The sequence below is a fragment of the Bos taurus genome, chromosome 17 (assembly GCF_002263795.3).
Source record: "Bos taurus isolate L1 Dominette 01449 registration number 42190680 breed Hereford chromosome 17, ARS-UCD2.0, whole genome shotgun sequence".
NCBI lineage: Eukaryota > Metazoa > Chordata > Mammalia > Artiodactyla > Bovidae > Bos > Bos taurus.
The window spans coordinates 71171689-71190547 of record NC_037344.1 but is presented as its reverse complement, the minus strand read 5'-3'; the positions used below and the strand labels follow the sequence as shown (position 1 = coordinate 71190547).

The 18859-nt window shown below is 57.1% G+C and overlaps 1 protein-coding gene, 1 long non-coding RNA gene and 1 pseudogene across 2 annotated transcripts; all 3 read right to left on the bottom strand.

Moving 5' to 3' along the window:
• Positions 1-5535: 5535 nt before the first annotated feature.
• On the bottom strand, positions 5536-8537 carry LOC132342660 (uncharacterized). The gene is made up of 2 exons (XR_009491129.1): positions 8447-8537; positions 5536-5974 (listed from the first exon to the last, which is right to left on the bottom strand). It is a non-coding gene; the product is annotated as an uncharacterized lncRNA (long non-coding RNA).
• Positions 8538-11806: 3269 nt separating this feature from the next.
• On the bottom strand, positions 11807-13666 carry LOC112441532 (immunoglobulin lambda constant 1-like; annotated as a pseudogene).
• Positions 13667-18104: 4438 nt separating this feature from the next.
• Positions 18105-18582, bottom strand: LOC100297192 (Ig heavy chain Mem5-like; the record flags this gene model as incomplete). Its single annotated transcript, NM_001319884.1, is given in 1 exon segment — positions 18105-18582. A coding segment is annotated over 1 exon segment (320 nt), but the record flags the coding sequence as incomplete, so codon positions are not given.
• Positions 18583-18859: the final 277 nt, after the last annotated feature.

Here is an 18859-nt window from a genome sequence, read left to right as displayed (position 1 = left end):
GCTGGCCCCCCACGCTGGCCTGTCTGTCCCACCTCCTGCCCCCCCGGTGCCCTCAGCATCTCGGCCGAGCACGGGGGGCAGGCTGGGCAGGGCATGGGGCGCCCTGTGTCCACAGCCCCCCTCCTCCCGTGGTGAAGCAGGCACCTTCCAGGTCTGACTTTGGCCTTGACTGTGCCGGGCCTGACTGGCCTGGGATGAGCAGCTGAGGGCCGCATGCAGGCTGGGTCCCCGGGGAGGCCTCAGGGAAGCTTTCAGATGGATGGAGGGAAGGGTGATGGTTGGACGGATGGGTGCACAGACGGATGGATGAGTGACTGGCCCATCTGGGGTCCCGTCCCCTGGAGAAGGACCCTGTGAGGCCTCGTGGGGAATGGATGAGTGACTGGCCATCTGAGGTCCCGTCCCCTGGAGAAGGACCCTGTGAGGCCTCGTGGGGAATGGATGAGTGACTGGCCATCTGAGGTCCCGTCCCCTGGAGAAGGACCCTGTGAGGCCTCGTGGGGAACAGCTGTGCTTCGAGTCACCGCATTGTTACTCCAGACGCACCAGGGCTCCCAGGGCAGTGATCGTGAGGGTCCCCATTTTTCTCCCCATCCCCATACTTGGCTCAGTCCCTCCCCGCAAAGAGTCCCAAGTGAGGGGCGGCAGGGGAAGTGTGACCGCGGTGCCCTAGGCCAGCCCCAGCTCCTCTGTGTCCCGCGGCAGCCTCAGCTCTGAGCCTGGCACTTAGATGGGCTCCTGGGGCCCCGAGAGGGGCCATGACCTCCAGGATCCCAGACACAGGATCGTGGGATAAGAGATGCCGCTTCTGACGGACGTGGTCTCAGGCGGCCAGGCCTGGACACAGGGGCCTGGGCGGCCTGGGTGCTGGGATGTGGGCCTTTCTCCAGCTGGGCTGGTGGAAGCTTCCAGAACTGGAGCAACCCCTCCCCCCACCCCGGGGAGAGGGAGGCACCTGCTGCCAGGGCTGGGCGGTCGGTCGGGGTTTCCTGGCTATTTCGGGCGTCAGGGCCTCTTGGTTTCGCCAGGCCAGCTGCGTGGGGTGAGGGTGCGGGGCCCGTGGGGAGCCCCGGGGGTGCTGGCCTGAGGCTGCTGGGCCCCAACAGCCCAGTGCCAATGGCGACAACTGTCAACCCCAGAGACCCGCAAACGTCCATTTTCCACCTGACCGTCCCTCCCGGGCCCCCAGGGAGCGAGGCGCCACTGTCACCGGCCCAGCTGCACAGAGGGCACTCTGGCCCCCAGCCCCCAACCCAGAATCAGGGCTGTCCCGGCCCCTGGCCGCCTCGGGGCTCAGCTGTGGCCCCTGGGGCAGCCTGGCAGGGCGCCCGGCCATGCCCTGGCTGTTTCTCCAGGGGACCACTCGCTCTCTGCATGCTGTCCCCAGTCGGGAGCCCCCAACAGGGCTGCCTTACCATCGCCGAGGTCCCTGCAAGCAGTGGGCGCTCAGGAAATCACTGCTGAGCCGGGGCTTTGCTCTGGGCCCTGGTCTACCTGGGCCTCACCCACTCACCCTGTCCACCTGGGCCTCACCCACTCGCCCTGGTCCACCCGGGCCTCACCCACTCGCCCTGTCCACCCGGGCCTCACCCACTCGCCCTGGTCCACCCGGGCCTCACCCACTCGCCCTGTCCACCCGGGCCTCACCCGCTCGCCCTGTCCACCCGGGCCTCACCCGCTCGCCCTGTCCACCCGGGCCTCACCCGCTCGCCCTGTCCACCTGGGCCTCACCCGCTCGCCCTGTCCACCTGGGCCTCACCCGCTCACTCTGGTCCACCCGGGCCTCACCCACATGGGCCCTGGTCTACCTGGGCCTCACCCACTCACCCTGTCCACTCGGGCCTCACCCACTTGCCCTGGTGCACCTGGGCCTCACCCACTCACCCTCGTCCACACTAGTGCTGGGCTGGTGGCCCGTGTGAGCAGAGACACTGCGGGTGGCTCACAGGTGGTCTGGGGTCCCACATCTCTCAGAGAGCTGCTCTCGGCTGGCCCACGGCAGCCTTTCTGTCCTCCTTAGGGAGCCCACTGGGGGTCTGGCCCAGGCTTCTCCCTCCTCCCCCGATGTGTACCCAGGAGGCTGGGTGCTGGATGGGCAGGAGTTGCCCATCCTGGTGAGACCCGAGAGGGGGTGCAGGTGCTGGTGATCAGCACAGTCCCGGGCATGGGATGCTCAGTGGACACCAGCCCTGACGTCCCCGGGGCGGGGAAGAGGTTCCCAGGCCAGGAGCTGGGGAGCAGGAGGGACCTGAGGGGGCGAGATGTGGCCACAGGAAAAGAGTGTCACCATGAGGGGGCGGCCTGTGTGCAAGCACGCGTCGGTGCCCTGGTGGGTCATGCTGACCATCAGCTGCTCTTTCCGGGGAGTGGGCACAGGGCCTCTGCTGGACCCAGCCCTGCCCCCCCAGCCCCTGATCTGTGGCCGCCCTGAGACATTCTCCCTGAGTCCTGCCAGGTTCCCTGGGGACAAGAGCAGGTTTCCACACAGGCGGATCTGTCACTGGGTGGGAAATGGTTAGGGCTGCACCCAGCCTCTCACGGGCTGGGAGGGAATGGGCTCACTCCAGGGGCTCCAGTCGAGGCCCATGGGGGCCAGGAACTCCACGGCGGCCACACACTCGCTGGGGCTGCACAGGGTCTGCCTGGCTGACTGCGGGGTCTGGTCCTGGCCTTGGGCCCCACATTTTAACCCATGAGAAGGAGTGTCAGTCACTCAGCAAACGGTTACCCTGAGCTTGGACAACCCCAGTTCACCGTCCACAATGGGACGTTTCCAGGATTGGAAGTCGCTCAGTCGTGTCCGACTCTTTGCAAACCCATGGACTATATGGTCCTTGGAATTTTCCAGGCCAGAATACTGGAGTGGGTAGCCTTTCCCTTCTCCAGGGGATCTTCCCAGCCTAGGGATCGAACCCAGGTCTCCTGCGTTGCAGGAGGATTCTTTACCAGCTGAGCCACCAGGGAAGCCCACCCCACCATCTGTTTTGTGAACAAGTTCATTTACACCCCTGCTGTTAAAAATCATGCCAGCTTTGTATACACAGTCAGAACTCAGGGAGCCTGACTCTTCCAGCTCCATTTTTCTTTCTCAAGATTGCTCTGGCTCTTTAGGATCTTTCTTGTTTCCCTGAAACTTGTAAAACTTTTTGTTCTAATTCTGATTCTGTGAAAAATGCCATTGGGAATTTGATAGGGGTTGTACTGAATCTGTATGTTTCTCTGGGTAGTATAGTCATTGTCACACTATTGATTCTTCTCATCCAAGAGCGTGGTATCTCTCTCTCTCTGTGTCGTCTGATTTCCTTTGTCAGTATTTTATAGTTTTCTGAGTACAGGTCTTTTGCCTCTTTAGGTAGCTTTATTCCTAGGTATTTTACTCTTTTTCATGCCGTGGGATGGTTTCCTTAATTTCTCTCTCAGATCTTTTGTTGTCAGTCTATAGGAATGCAGGAGATTTCTGTGTATTAATTTTGTATCCTGCAACAAATTCACTGATGAGCTCTAATAGTTATCTGGTAGCATCTCTAGGATTTTCTGGGTATAAGTGTCATGTCATTTGCAAAGAGTGAGTTTTACTTCTTCTTTTCCAATTTGGATTCCTTAATTTCTTTCTCTTCTCTGATTGCCATGGCTAGGACGTTCAGGGCTGTGTTGAGTAAAAACGGAGTGAGTGGACATCCTCGTCTTGTTTTTGATCTTAGAGGAAATGCTTTCAGTCTTTCACCATTGAGCATGTTTGCTGTGGGCTTGCCACGTATGTGCAGAATCTAAAAAAGTGGTGTAAATGAACTTGTTTACAAAACAGAAATAGAGTCGCAGATGTAGAAAACAAACATGACTACCAATCGGCGGCGGAGGGGGGTGATAAATTGCGAGATTGGGGCTGACACGTGTGCACTGCTATATATAAAATAGAAAACTAATAAGGACTTTCCGTACTGTTCATGGGGTTCTCAGGGCAAGAATACCGAAGTGGTTTGCCATTCCCTTCTCTAGGGGGTGCTGGGAAAGACTGAAGGCAGGAGGAGAGGGAACGACAGAGGATGAGATGGTTGGATGGCATCACCGGCTCGATGGACATGAGTTTGAATAAGCTCCAGGAGTTGGTGATGGACAGGGGAGCCTGGCGTGCTGCAGTCCATGGGGTCACAAGGAGTCGGACACGACTGAGCTGAACTGAATAAGGCCGTACTGCGTAGCACAGGAAGCTCTACCTGACACCCCATAATGACCTATATGGGAACAGAATCGTAGGAAGAGCTGGATACATGTGTATGCGTAACTGATTGACTTTGCTGCGCCACAGAAACTCACACACCACTAAATCAACTCCATCCAACACAAATTAATTTTACCAAATCATGGACTTGTCAAGACACGGGCGTGAGCTGGGAGGCAAGTCTACCCCCTGGAGCCCCCACTGGGCCCGATGTTCTGGGGGAGGCCGTCACTGGGAGACTCCTGGCCAAACAGGATCAGCTTTGCTGTGACCCCAGGTCGCCAACTGGCTTTTCAGAAAAACGGGTCCAAAGACCGGCCCTGCTGGGACCCACTACCCTCTGTCACATCACTGAACCTGTGTCCCTGAGACCCACATGCAATCCCTCCTGGTGACCTCAGAGAAGCAGGGGACCCGGGCCTGACCGGGCGGAGGACAGCGCACTCTGAGAGATGCGGACTTCATCTCTCTGCGTCCGGGTCACCGGCCCAGAGGGCACGGCTGCTGTTATTTGAAAGCGGCCGGACCCTTGTGCGGGGTGTGAGGGTCTGTGTTTCCCGCCAGACGCAGGGACCACGCTGGGCTCGTGACCACTGTGGGGTGAAGGACACGTGTGCCCTGCCCAGGTTTGGCCAGGCTGTGCTCTCCCGTCGACTCTCAGGGGGTTGGGCAGTCGGGAGAGGCACCCAGCTCAGCTCGGTAGAAACTCCTGGGCCTCCCCCAGGGCCCAGCAGTCACTTCTCCTCCCACCTCCCCCCACAGCCCGAGGCTATTCTAGGCCTCTTTCCGGCAGTGAAGGAAGTCACAGCCCCCCTCCCCCACCCAACTCAATTGCCTCTCCCTGCCTTGGCCTCAGCAAGCAAGCCCGGGCCAAGGGTGCTGCCCAGCGTGGCTCAGCGAGGCAGGGCAGGGCCAGGCCAAGCCCCCTCTTCTGACCTGACCCTGGGGCCATGAGCTGGGACCGCTCAAGCCAGTGCTCTGGGGCCTTCAGTCCGCAGAGGCTGCGCCAGCGCTTGGCTGAGCAGGGCAAGCCTGGTGTGTTTGAACTTGGTCAATCTGCCCTCTGTCAACTTAAAAATAAAAAGCACAGCGTGAGAGTTGCAAGTTTCATCTGGGACAATATGAGGACTGTGGCCCAGGAGATAGCCCCTAAGATAGCTCTGAGAAACTGCCCCGAAGAGGCAGGGGGAGAAAGGCGAGTGTATGTGTGATTTCGGTGAAGGGGAAGACATGCAGCCGAGCACGTATCTTTTCAGATTTCTACCAGTCTTGTGAAGCTTTTGCCAGGCACGAGGAGCAATCATCACCATGAAGGATTTGGTACTTTTCTAGATATGAGGACATACAAGAATTGGGCTCATAAAGTCAGTCTAACTCTCTGAAGACCCCCTGCTCCCAGCACAGAGGGCCTCCTTTCTGCTTTCCGCCCTGAACTCCTTTCGGCGGGTGTTGAGGGTCGGCAGCTGCAGCAGTGCGTGCTTTAATCCTTGTAGAAGCAGGTGGCGAGTGCCCACGGCAAGCGCCAGTTTGTAGCTGACACCTCTGAAGTGGGCAACGACAGCCCTGATGGACCTGGAGCCTCTGAAGAAGGGATTCACAGGGCCTGGAGCCCATCTCAGGCCTGTTCGTGCTGCTCATGCCACCTCTCCAATGGACTCTGAACTCTGTGTTTAGAGCCTGTGGAAACCTCAGTAGAAGGATAAGACCCCCTCTGGACAGGGGAATCTTGAAGATCACATCCAGGTTACTCATCGCCTAAGAGAAAACATACTCTAATCACCCCTACCTCCAGACAGGTCATAAATTCTTTCTGTGTCTATCGGAGTGCAGTCTTATTGATTATTAACTGTTTGAACACCTAACACTCGAATGATGGGGTTATTGCGATTGTATTTACCCTTCCTTGGTTTATGTAAGTCTCAAGGAAATTGGGGTGGTGAGTTCAGACACGTACACACAGGTATTAAAGATTTTCACAAATGCTGGTCGGGGTCCTCGGCTAAGAGGAGACTCTGCCTTGGGCCCGCCGGTGTAATAAACTTCGCTCCACTATCTGCATTGTCCTTCTGAGTGAGTTTGTTTCCCGGAACGCATGGCTATAACACCTCCTTGAGGGGTGAGATGGGGGCAGAGGTCAAAGGGGAAAGGAGAGAGGTGAGAAGCTGCTGCGGCTTTGAAGCAGAGGGGGAGGGTTGAGCCGAGGACTGGGCTCATCTGGATGCTGGAAGGTCTCGGTTCTCGGTTCACGATTGCTGAAGCCCAGCTTGAAGGATTCTGAGCACAGCTTACTAGCACGGGAGCAATTGTATGATAGTTTGAATAGTCTTTGGCGTTGCCCTTCTTTGGGATTGGACACTGATACTGACCAATCCAATGAAAGCTGACCATTTCCAGTCCTGTGGCCCCTGCTGAGTTTTTCAAATTTGCTGACATATTGAGTGCAGCAGTATGGGCTTCCCTGTGGCTCAGCTAGTAAAGAAGCCACCTGCAATGCGGGAGACCCGGGTTCAATCCCTGGGTTGGGCAGATCCCCCGGAGAAGGGAAAGGCTACCCACTCCAGTGTTCTGGCCTAGAGAATTCCATGGGGTTGCTATGTCGGACATGGGGTTGCTATGTCGGACATGGGGTTGCTCAGTCGGACACGACTGAGCAACTTTCACTTCTCGAGTACAGCACTTTAAAAGCATCATCTGTGAGGATTTTGAATAGTTCAGCTGGAATTCCATCACCTCCACTAGCTTTGTTCATAGTAATGCTTCCTACTACTTCAAGCTAGCCTTCAGCAGTATGTGAACCGAGAACTTCCAGATGTACAAGCAGGATTTAGAAAAAGCAGAGGAACCAGAGATCAAATTGCCAACATCCATTGGGTCATAGAGAAAGCAAGGGAATTCCAAAAGGACATAATGTAATACTTCTGCTTCACTGACTATGCCAAAGCCTTTGACTGTGTGGGTGACAACAAACTGTAGAAAATTCTTATTAAAGAGATGGGAGTACTGGGCCATCTTACCTGCCTTCTGAGAAACCTGTATGCGGGTCAAGAAGCAACGGTTAGAACCGGACATGGAACAATGGACTGGCTCCAAATTGGGAAAGGAGTCCGTCAAGGCTGCATATTGTCACCCTGCTTATTTAACTTATATGCAGAATACATTATGTGACATTCTGGGTTGAATGAATCACAAGCTGGAATTAAGATTATTGGAAAAAATATCAATAATCTGAGATATGCAGATGATACCACTTTAATGGCAGAAAGTGAAGAGGAACTAAACAGCCTCTTCATGAGGGTGAATGAGGAGAGTAAAAAAAACTGGCTTAAAGCTTAACATTCAAAAATCTAAGATCATGGCATCCGGTCCCATCACTTGATGGCAAATAGAAGGGGAAAAAGTGGAAGCAGTGATAGATTTTTTTTTTTTTAGGGCGGGCTCCAAAATCACTGTGGCCGGTGACTGCAGCCATGAAATTAAAAGATGCTTGCTCTGTGAAAGGAAAGCTGTAACAAACCTAGACAGTGTATTAAAAAGCAGAGACATCACTTTGCTGATAAAGATGAGTGTAGTCAGTGCCATGGTTTTTCCAGTAGTCATGTAGGGATGTGAGAGCTGGACCACAAAGAAGGCTGAGAGCCAAAGAACTGATGCTCTCAAGTTGTGGTGTTGGAGAAGACTCTTGAGAGTCCGTTGGACAGCAAGGAGATCAAGCCAGTCAATCCTAAAGGAAATCAAGCCTGGATATTCATTGGAAGGACTGATGCTGAAGCTCCAATACTTTGGCCACCTGATGCAAAGAACTGACTCATTGGAAAAGACCCTGACGCTGGGAAAGATTGAGGGCAGGAGGAGAAGGGGACGACAGAGGATGAGATGGTTAGACGGCATCACCGACTCAATGGACATGAATTTGATCAAACTCCAGGAGATGGTGAAGGACAGGGGGGCCTGTCCTGCTGCAGTTCATGGGTTTGCAAAGAGTCGGGCACAACTGAGCGACTGAACAACAAACAGCAGAGGCTGGAAAAAACCCCCGGAAGGAGCTCAGCCTGAGATGCCTTGAACTTCTCCTGTAGGACTCATTTTGTACTTCTGCCCCCTGACCTGTAAGAATAAATGTGTATTGATTGCTTAAAGCCTGTGTTTGGGTGACTCATTATAGCCGCTAATGCAAGAGCCAAGGGACAGAGCCACCAAGGGACACCCCGAGCCCTGACCGCAGCCTACCTTTCTAGCCCCCAAGTGCAGCGGGAGGGGGGCACCGCCCAGGGCCCCAGCATGGAAGGCTTCTTTGGGGCCCATCACACCCCTCGTCGTCAGAGTCCCTGGATCCCCCAGACCCTGGGGGCCTCACAGAGGGAGTGAGTCCTGACGTCATAGTGGAAGGGAGCAAGTGGCCAGTGGACAAGCCCCGGGGAGGTGGCAGGCGCCTTCCTGGGCCTCAGGCCTTGGAGAGCAGCCCTCTCCTCTTTGCTCCCACCTGGCAGAGGTGGGTGGTGAGTTGGGGGACAGCTTGGGGGCCCGGAGACACCCAAGGGATCTCAGGCAGGGGTGGGAGAGGCCTTAGGTGTGCTGTGTGTGCAGGGTGGTGGGTTTTTGTTCCAAGGGTCCACCCTGCGTCCAGAGGCAGGAGCTTACCTGGTGCACCTCCCAGGGGCCAAACCCAGGGACCGTTACTATGTAGCCGTCGCCCGGCCCCAGATGGAACCCGAGACAGGAACATGGTCGGCTCCCTGTGCAGGGGCAGCCGTGCCAGCTCATGGTCTTCGCCCTGTCCCGAGGCTGCCGGACCATCACCTGTGTGTGTGTGTGTCAGAGCCTGGCTCCCGGCAGGGCTGAGGTCTCCAGTAAAACATGACCTCACTTTTAACTGCGGTACAAGGTGCCTGGCTTCGGCACAGAGACACTAGCTTCCCTCCAGCGAAGGCTTTGTTGCGAATCTCGGAGATTCCGAGGCACCTCTTGCCGCCTTCCTTAGGAGCTCAGAGCTCATCTCTGTCGCGGGCTCAAGCCTCCTCCAGGTGGGTCTTTCATGCAACCGTTTTCCTTCCTGGCTTCCTTCCAGCCTCTTGCACCCCTGAACCTGTCGTGGGGTGGAGAGCTGAGACGCACCCTAGATTTAAGAGCCTAGGACGCTGACAGTGCTGCAGTGGCCTGGCCCCCGTGGGTGGTCCAGGCCTCGGGGGTGACAAGGAAGACGTGGGGGTGGGCAGGAGATGAACTGGGCAGCGAGGGAGGGGGGCGTTCCAGGGGCAGGGCCAGGGCAGGAAAGAGATGACACAGTGGTGGCGGTGGCGGGGTCGCCGTCTAGAGGGTCTCGAGCAGGGCAGGGAGGGAGGGCTCATCTGGACGGCACCAGTCCAGGAAGGTGGCGGGGTGGGCAAGGCCCTGAGCTGGAGGAGGAGAGGGCGGGTGGGGGTGGGTCCCAACCAGTCTCCCAGAGACGCTCCCCCACCCCGACACTGTAAGCTGCACCCCTAGGGGTATTTTCCTCCTTGGTGCCTGGGTTTCCCCACCCCAGTTCCAGAATCCTGGAGAGGTTGACGATTAAATACGGGACAAGGAAAAACATGAGCAGAGAGCAGGGTTTCTGAATGACAATGAGGACGTTTTATTGCAAGTTGATTGGGTGCAGGGAGAGGGCTGGGGTGGGCCCGTGGACCCTCCTGGATCCCGTTAGGACCCAAGCCCTAATCTCGGGAGCTCCGGGCCCCCCCCCCCGCGTGTCACTCTGACTCTTCAGGGTCACACGTCCTGTCCTGTCTGCATGACTTGCCCCCGGCCTGTGCTCCCTGCAGCTGCTGGTGTCGGCGGCCATGACCTCTCACCCTGCCTGGGGCATCAGTCTGCAATGATCACGGTCCCCGCCAGACCCCACTTACTCCCAGGGTCCCCACACAGCACGTTCATCTGCACTGGGGTCGGGTCTCCTCCCTTTTGGGGAGGGGGTTTCTTGCCTCACAGTCTCAGAAGGTGAAGCATCCAGGGAGGCAGCTCAGACATTATCCGGAGGCCGCGGGGAGCCCAGGGTAAGAGGGTGGACTAGCTTGCCGTCCCATATTGCCTGCCCCATCTGGATATTCTCTGGGCTTTGCTGGGTGACAGTGAAACTGTCCCTCAAGGAAACGTGAAGAAGCCCAGAGGGAACAGGCTAAAAGGGGGAGGGTTACAGGCCTAGGGTGACGGAGACCTCAGCCCCAGATGGGTAAGAAAAACACAAGAATCTACCCATTTGTCACTCCTGACTCCGGAAAGCTGGAAAGGGGAGACTCACCCCGGATGGCCAGCTGGGTCCCTCCACCGAGCAAACACGCACAGTGACACAGCCTCCAGCATAAACCCTGCCGCCAGCCCCGCCACCCCCGGGGGCCCGCCTGCAGCTGCACTCGGAGCCCCAGGTCCGCCCCCCTCCTGGTCAAAGGGGCTGGTTGACCCTCCGGGCGGGTGAGGGGAGCGACCCCTCCCGTCCTGTGAGTTCACCCCTGGGAAATGGGGCGCCGGCCATCTCCAGGCGGGGGAGGGGCAGGAGGGACGGCTGGGTGTCACACCGGGTCCCAGGGAACTTCTCCTGGAGGAGGTGGGGGCTCCTCGTGAGCAGCTTTGGGGGTCACCCCGGTGGGAGGGTGAGGAGACGGTTTTCAGCCCGGAGGGGATGGAGCTGTGGTCTCCGCAGAGTGAGGCCATGGCGGATTCTGGAAGCGCCTCTGGTCCTAGAGATGCGTCCAACCAACATGGCCGTGTTTGTAGTGACTCGTGTGTGTGTGTGTGTGTGTGTGTGTGTGTGTCTAACGGTGCTCACGTGTGGTCCCGTGGGAGTGCCTAGCACAGCCTATCCGTGTCTCAGCTCCCATTCTGAGCTCCTAAGAAAGCACCCAAGGTCAGAGATGAACACGCCACGACCTCCCTAACCTGATTCTGGGCTTGAGCTCACGGAACACATCAACCAAAACGGGCACTTGGACCTGAGATGGTGCTGGGCTCCGTGGTGGGCTGAGTTCTAAGGGGTCGCAGAGCAGAGCTGGGCTGGTCAGAGACCTCGAAGTCAGCTGGGACCCTCCTGACATGCAAGTGGGAGGAGGGCGACCTGGGGGAACTGTGAGATGAGTGACCAGGGTTGGGGGCTTGCCGGTCCCCTGAAGACTGTGAGGGGGAGGCCTGGGGGAGGGGCAGAGGGTAGTGGCCTTGGAAAGGTCGAGTCGGGGGGAGTCTTGGCTGTGACGACTGGGAATCACCAGGGTGGGGTTTCAGCCAAAACACGCATGACTTCAGGGGGGTCATCATCTAAGTGGACAGAGGGCCGCTTGAGCAGGAGCAGCTTCCAGATGTGATTGCTGAGCACCCAGTGGAGGGAGCCGAGATACTGCCCTGGGCCCGTGGCAACCAGAGTGTGTTGCCGTGACCATCAGAGCTGGACACGGTCCACACAGAGGAGGAAGCATGGCGGCTGATGGGGAGGGTGGACAGACTTCCACTCCTGCAGTGGCCCCATCCCCTGTTCCAGAATGTTCTCTGGGGGATTCTGGATGACAGTGAAATCATCCCTCCCCAAACCCCCAAGCTTCCACCCTCTCTCCTGATTCCCAAAGGCTAAGAGGATTTGTTTCCTTTGAAGATAACTGAGCTCAGGGCACCAAATGTATCAACAAAAATGAGCAGAGAGCATTCATTTCTGAATGACAATGAGGACATTTTATTAAGAGCTGATTGTGTGCAGGAGGAAGGGCTAGGGGGAACCAGGGTGGGAGGGTAGAACTTTCCGGGGTGGGGGCCCAGGGCCCTAAGAACACTCTGAGGCTTCACTGTCTTCGTCACGGTGCTCCCCTCGTGCGTGACCTCGCAGCTGTAACTGCCTTTCGATTTCCAGTCGCTGCCCATCAGGCTCAGGTAGCTGCTGGCCGCGTACTTGCTGTTGCTCTGTTTGGAGGCCCGGGTGGTCTCCACGTTGTGGGTGATGGTGCTGCCGTCTGCCTTCTAGACCACGGTCACGCTACCCGGGTAGAAGTCGCTGATGAGACACACCAGGGTGGCCTTGTTGGTGCTGAGCTCCTCCTTGGAGGGCGGGAACAGGGTGACCGAGGGTGTGGACTTGGGCTGACCTGCAAAGTGGGCGAGGGGAAGAAGACCACAATCAGAGGTCTGGTGCCCGTCATGGGAGCCCCTGAGTCTGTGTCACAGGGGGACACAGGATCCTTTGAGAGCCCAGCAGGACCCCGAGTCCAGGCACCACTGTGAGCCAGAGGGCCTGTGCCAGGGAAGGTGGGTGGGGTTTTCTCAGGCACCTCCCCATCTTCCTGGGAAAGCCTGAGCCTGGACCCCTGCCAGCGCTGTCCTGAGTCCCCCTGGCTCTTGGTTTCCCACACAGACATCTGACCCTCACTCTCCTTGCCTTCCCGTCTGACGGTTGATGGGGTCTGCCTGGGGCTGGCAGTCTGTCCCGAGTAGGTGATGTGGCCTCCCTGGCCTCCTGTGGGTCAGTCCAGGTATATTTTGAGCTGACATGTGTGTTCGAGCCGTTGCCCGAAGGCGTCCGTTGGTCTCCAAGTCTGTGTCCCTTGGAGCCTCTGTGCTGGTCGAGGGGGAGCCTGTCTGCCTGTCCTCGGTCCCCCCATCCGCAGATCTGAGCTCAGGTTCCTCTCTGAGTCTTCTTGGGTGGAGATTTCCTACCCTAGTACCTGTCTCTCTGCTTCTTCAGGGACTCCTGCCTCTGAGGAGTGTGTCCTTCAGACTCAGGAGTCCGTGTCCCCTGCATCCTGACCTCCTATCTCTTTCCCCGGTTCTGAGTTCAGCACCTTCTCCTCCCCCGTCTTCCCCTTGCACTTTCCCTGGGTCCCTGGCTGGCCCAGGATCTGCAGGTCCGCCCCATGGAGGCCTTGGGGAGCCCTTCCACCTCTGCCGAGTCCCTGACCCGGATCCCTAGACCCAAGGTCCCCAGCCTGTCCTGGCCCTCTGACTCTGGTCCCCAGCTCTGACGGTTCTGCGTCCCTCTGATGTCTCCCTAGGGTCCCTCATCTGTAGTCCAGTTCCTGCTTCCCCATGAGATGGGGACCCCAAGTGACCCTCAGAGACAAAGTTGGGTCAGCATAGAGCCCAGACTGGGGGTTGGGGGGACAGAGGAGAGTGAGGTCTGGGAGCCAGACAGACAAGTCCGTAGGTCAGCCTGCTCATTCCCCTGCCTCTGGGGTCAGAGGGGAGGCTCTGTTGGGACCTCAGACAAGTAGGAGAGGTCTGGGGTCAGGGGAGGGGAAGAGGTCAGGGCCCCAGAGGTGGGTCCTGGTTGAAGGGTTGACCACAGGTTGAAACTGAGCACAGAAAAGAGCAAAGTGACAGAAAAGTGTCCAAACCTGGGGGAAAGAAGAGGGAGAGAAAGGAGGAGGGAGACTCACCCAGGACAGTCAGCCTGGTCCTGCCAATGAAAATAGGACACAGTGACATAGGCTGGCACAAAAACCCCTCCTGGGAGGCCCGCCGCAGCCCCCACCTGCAGCTGTGCTGGAGAACGTGGATCACCACCCCAGGCTGGCGTCTGCTCACATAGGGGCTTCATCAGCCTCCCCCACAGCAGATGACAGGACAGGGAACCCCGTGCTAAGCAGCAGGAGCCTTGGAAGGCAGGTTCCCTAAGCAGGTTTGCGTGTTGGATGCCCGTCTTCCCACCAGGCAGCCAGGGGTGGGAATGGAATAGTGGGGGGGGCGGGGGCCTTCACAAACCCAAGAGCGAAGTGCCCCGGAGGAGAAAGCCGCTTCTCTTCTCTGTGGAGTTGGCAGCAGCCTGACCCTGTGGTGAGAGTACAGGCTGAGGGCAGGGGCGTCCCCATCCCCCCACGGACAGGGCTGGAATGGATTTGCCGTGAACATCTTCCATCTGACCCTAACTGGGGCTCCAGGGGCTCACCCCCAGTTCCCTGGTGTTCTCCCGGCTTCAAATGGGCACCTGTAGTGAGGCTTGGGCTGGTTGCAATCCAAGTCCGGCCTCCGTCTACTGGGAGGACTGGACAGTGTCCTGGCCAGCCCTCAGGGTTTCATCTGATGTTTGGGTGCATCTGGGAGCATCTTATTCAGAACAGAGATGTGAGCAAGCCCCTCACTGTGGTCCTGAGACAGACAGCATCGCTTTAAAGAGAATCAGGCTGCTGGGCTACATGGGCCATCCCAGGCCTGAGTCGGGCCAGGCACCAGATGGGCCTGGAACACACAGTCCCCACAGAATGCAATAAGTTGTGAGGTCTCCTGTGCCTGAGCGGTAAGACCTGGGGCCATGAGCAGAGGCTGCCCTGGACAAAGGTGGGAACTCCAGCACCAAGAGGGTATAACCAGGGCGATTCAAACATCACCTGCATGTACCCTAGACTTCCCTGCGACACGACGGACTGTTCTCCTTCAGAAGGTGGCAGAGACCACTCATTATTTTGTAAAAGTGCTCCACTAAAGGGCAGAAATAAGACCCGAAACCACTCCTGGAGACGTGAAGAGCGTCTGAAGGGCCTCCCTTTGTGGAGCAATTACTGCTTTCACTCCTGGAGAAGGAAATGGCGACCCACTCCCGTAGCTTTGCCCGGAAAATCCCATGGGTAGGGGAGCCTGGGAGGCTCCACTCCATGGAGTCGCAAAGAGTCAGACAGGACTGAGCGACTTCCCTTTCTTTCACTTACTGCTTCACTAGAGCAAGGAGGACGGAACTACAATTGCCCCTGGCTTCCCATCCCACCTGAGGGACCTGGGATTGGAGCTTCCACGGAAGATAACTTGGCTAAATGACCTATGATCCCGAAAGGGCACTGTGGAGGGAAATGGCCAACTGTCCTAGGATTGCCTCTGGCCAAAATATCCCCCAGAACCCTGCCAGCCCTTTCTAGCTAGAACTACTTTGCAGGCACGTAGAGCAGTGAGCACTTCCCAGATACAGCTTGAGGTGGAGGGGCCGGGGGCTGCACCCCTACCCTGGGGAGTCCAGCAGCAGCAGGCGCACTCTTGCAGCCTCTTCTAGCTAGGAAAAGCCAGAGCCATTTGGGAGAGACTGAGGACCCACCAGGCCCTAGACACACCCACCAATCAAAGGCTCAAGGCTTTCCAAGCCTCTTGGAAAGAACACAAAATACACCAAGTCAAACAGCGCCCAAAACACAAGTAACCAAGAGGCACATGGAAAGATGCTCAACATCCCTAAGTATTAGAGAAATGCAGATCAAAGCTACAGTGAGCACACCTCCAAATGGTCAGAATGGCCATCATCCACATGTCTACGAAGAGTGATGCTGGAGAGGCTGTGACGAAAAGGGAGCACTCTTGTATTGCTTGCAGGAATATCAACTGGTGCAGGCCCCAGGGAGAAGAGCATGAAGGCTGCTTAACGTACCGGATGTGATCCAGCAATCCCAGCACTGGGCATACACCCCGAGAAAACCACCATTCAAAGAGACACGTGAACTCCAGCGTTCATTGCAGCACTGTTTACAATAGCTGGGGCGTGGAAACAGCTTAAATGTCCGGCGACAGATGACTGGATACAGAAGATGTGGTACATACATGCAAGGGAATATGATCACCCGTAAAGAAGCATGAAGCAATGCCATGTGCAGAGACACGGATGGACCTGGAGCTTGTCATCCTGAGTGAAGTCAGACAGCGAAGGACAAGCAGCTCTCAATACAGCTAAATGTGGAATCTAAGAAGATGGTCAGAGGGACTGATTTACAAAACAGAAATGAAGTCACAGATGTAGGAAACAAAATTCTGGTTGCCAAGGGGGACGGAAAGGGAGAGATAAACTGGAAGATCGAGATTGACATACACACGCTGCTCTTGTAAGGTCTGTGTATAAAGCAGACGACTCATGAGAAGCTACCATACAGCACAGAGGAGGCGAGGCAGTCCTCTGTGATGACCTGGATGGAAAAGGAATCTACAAAGTGGGGGTGCACGTGCATGTATATATATATACATATCTGATTCACTTTGTTGTGCAGCAGAAACTAATCCAACTCTGTAAGTCAACCGTAGCTCAATAAAAATGAGTGAACACTGGGTTTTCTCAGTGGTCCAGTGGTTAAGAATCCGCCTGCCGGTGCAGGAGACGTGGGTTTGATCTTCCCTGGTCTGAGAAGGTCCCACAGGTCTCGGGGTGCCTAAGTCCTCACAGCACAGCTGATGAGCCTGGGCTCCAAAGCCTGAGCTCTGCAACAGGAGGAGCCACTGGAACGAGCAGCCTGCACACTGCAAGGACAGAGCAGGCCGTGCTCGCTGCAACCAGAGAAAAACTTGGGAAGCAGTGAAGAGCCAGCAACACAAAAATGAATACGATAAAATAAGAAGACTTTAAAAACTGATCACTATTAACATGAAAAATTACCGGAAAGAAAGAGACATTAAAAAAAAGTGAATGAGAACAAAACACAACCAAGTAAATATTCTATGACAATTGTGAGTCACGTCATGAGCAGCTGTTTTCCGGGCTTCAGGAATTATGGACGATTTCTGTTTGGGTTTGCTCATGATAATTTAGTTACAGCTTAGGTTCTTTTTTTCCAGGCCACGAGCGACATGTTTTCAGATGAGATGACGTGGTGGGGGATGGGCGGCCGAGGCCCCCACTGGGGAGGAGGGATTCTGTTGTGGGCAGGAGTTGGCAGCATCCTGAATTGATGACCTGGGATCCAGGCGACAAGAACCGGGGGATATTATTATTCCTACGCCTTCTCATGTCATGTCCTCGGTTCTTCATGATGAAAACGTATGACAATACAGGGGAGTTAGATTTGGGCGGGCACAACTCTGGGTGGGGGACCCGGTGGCATTGTGTCCAGCAGGGCCATCAAGATGAGGGCGACCTGGGTGGTCCCCTTCTCCTTTGAGGTCTTAGTTTTCCCCTCATGGAAATGGGATCAGGCAGCAGCCATGGAACACCGCGACCCTGGCTTCTCTCACCTCCTCGTCTGTGATTTTGGGTCGGGGTACCAGGGATGACGACCTGGGGGGGGGGTCTCTCCTCTGCCGCAGGGAGGCCGCAGAGTCCTCTGTCCATGTGGACTTCGTCCCTGGGCTGACCCGGCTGTCTGCTGGAGGCACAGACGGGTGCGAGGCCTGGTCCTGAGGACGACAGAGCCAGTGGGGCTGCAGCTCTGAGCAGATGGCCCCTCGCCCCGGGCCCTGAGCCCGTGTGTCCAGCTGCAGGTGTGCTCAGGTGAGCCACTAGGTTATGGGGGAGGCGCCCTGGGCAGGGATCGGGGGTGCGACTCCTCCGAGAGCCCGGCCTTCTAGGAGCACTCTGCCCACACTCTAAGCCTGGCAAGAGCTGGGTTCATCGGTCTGACTCTCCTCCTGAAGTCCAATGGACTCTCTCCATGCGGCAGTCACTGATGGCCTCTTTATCCCTGATGGTGTCCTTTTCTGCTGACCTGGCTCTCCTGACCGCCTCCCCCCGCCTCCACCATACAGGAAGATGGCACCTGGTCCCTGCAGATGCCCCCCAGAACTAAGTCCACCCCTAACCTGGCTTCAGATGCCTACAGTCCTGCTGTGGGAAGGCCCCGCTCCCCACTAGGGCCCCAAGCCTGCTGTGTGAGGCTCAGTCTCACCTGGAACCCTCCTCATTTTTTCCCAATCTCAGCCCCCAACCCCCGAGGCATCCCCTGCCCCTTTCATGGGCCCTTTTCCCTTCCCGGGGGGACAGGGTTTGTGGGACGGTAAGTCTGCCCCCCAGGAGCCTGCGCCTCTGACAATGTCCGGCTCTGGGTCATCGCTCCCCTGGCTCTCAGAGCTCCCTGGTCCCTGGGGATGGGTTGCGGTGATGACAAGTGGATGGACTCTCAGGTCACACTTGTCCCTTCCCTAAGGAACTGACCCCTAATCCCAACACTCGGCCAGACCCAGAAAGCACTTCAGACATGTCGGCTGATAAATGAGAAGGTCTTTATTCAGGAGAAGCAGGAACAGGGAGGGAGGAGAGGCCCCTGGTGTGAGGCGACCTGGGTAGGGGCTCAGGGGTCCATGGAGAGGTGGGGGAGGGGGTGTGGGCCAGAGGGCCCCCGAGGGTGGGGGTCCAGGGCCCTAAGAACACTCTGAGGGCTTCACTGTCTTCGTCACGGTGCTCCCCTCGTGCGTGACCTCGCAGCTGTAACTGCCTTTCGATTTCCAGTCGCTGCTCGTCAGGCTCAGGTAGCTGCTGGCCGCGTACTTGCTGTTGCTCTGTTTGGAGGCCCGGGTGGTCTCCACGTTGCGGGTGATGGTGCTGCCGTCTGCCTTCCAGACCACGGTCACGCTACCCGGGTAGAAGTCGCTGATGAGACACACCAGGGTGGCCTTGTTGCCGTTGAGCTCCTCCGTGGAGGGCGGGAACAGGGTGACCGAGGGTGGGGACTTGGGCTGACCTGCAAAGTGGGCGAGGGGAAGAAGATCACTCAATCAGAGGTCTGGTGCCCGTCATGGGAGCCCCTGAGTCTGTGTCACAGGGGGACACAGGATCCTTTGAGAGCCCAGCAGGACCCCGAGTCCAGGCATCACTGTGAGCCAGAGGGCCTGTGCCAGGGAAGGTGGGTGGGGTTTTCTCAGGCACCTCCCCATCTTCCTGAGAAAGCCTGAGCCTGGACCCCTGCCAGCGCTGTCCTGAGACCCCCTGGTTCTTGGTTTCCCACACAGACATCTGAC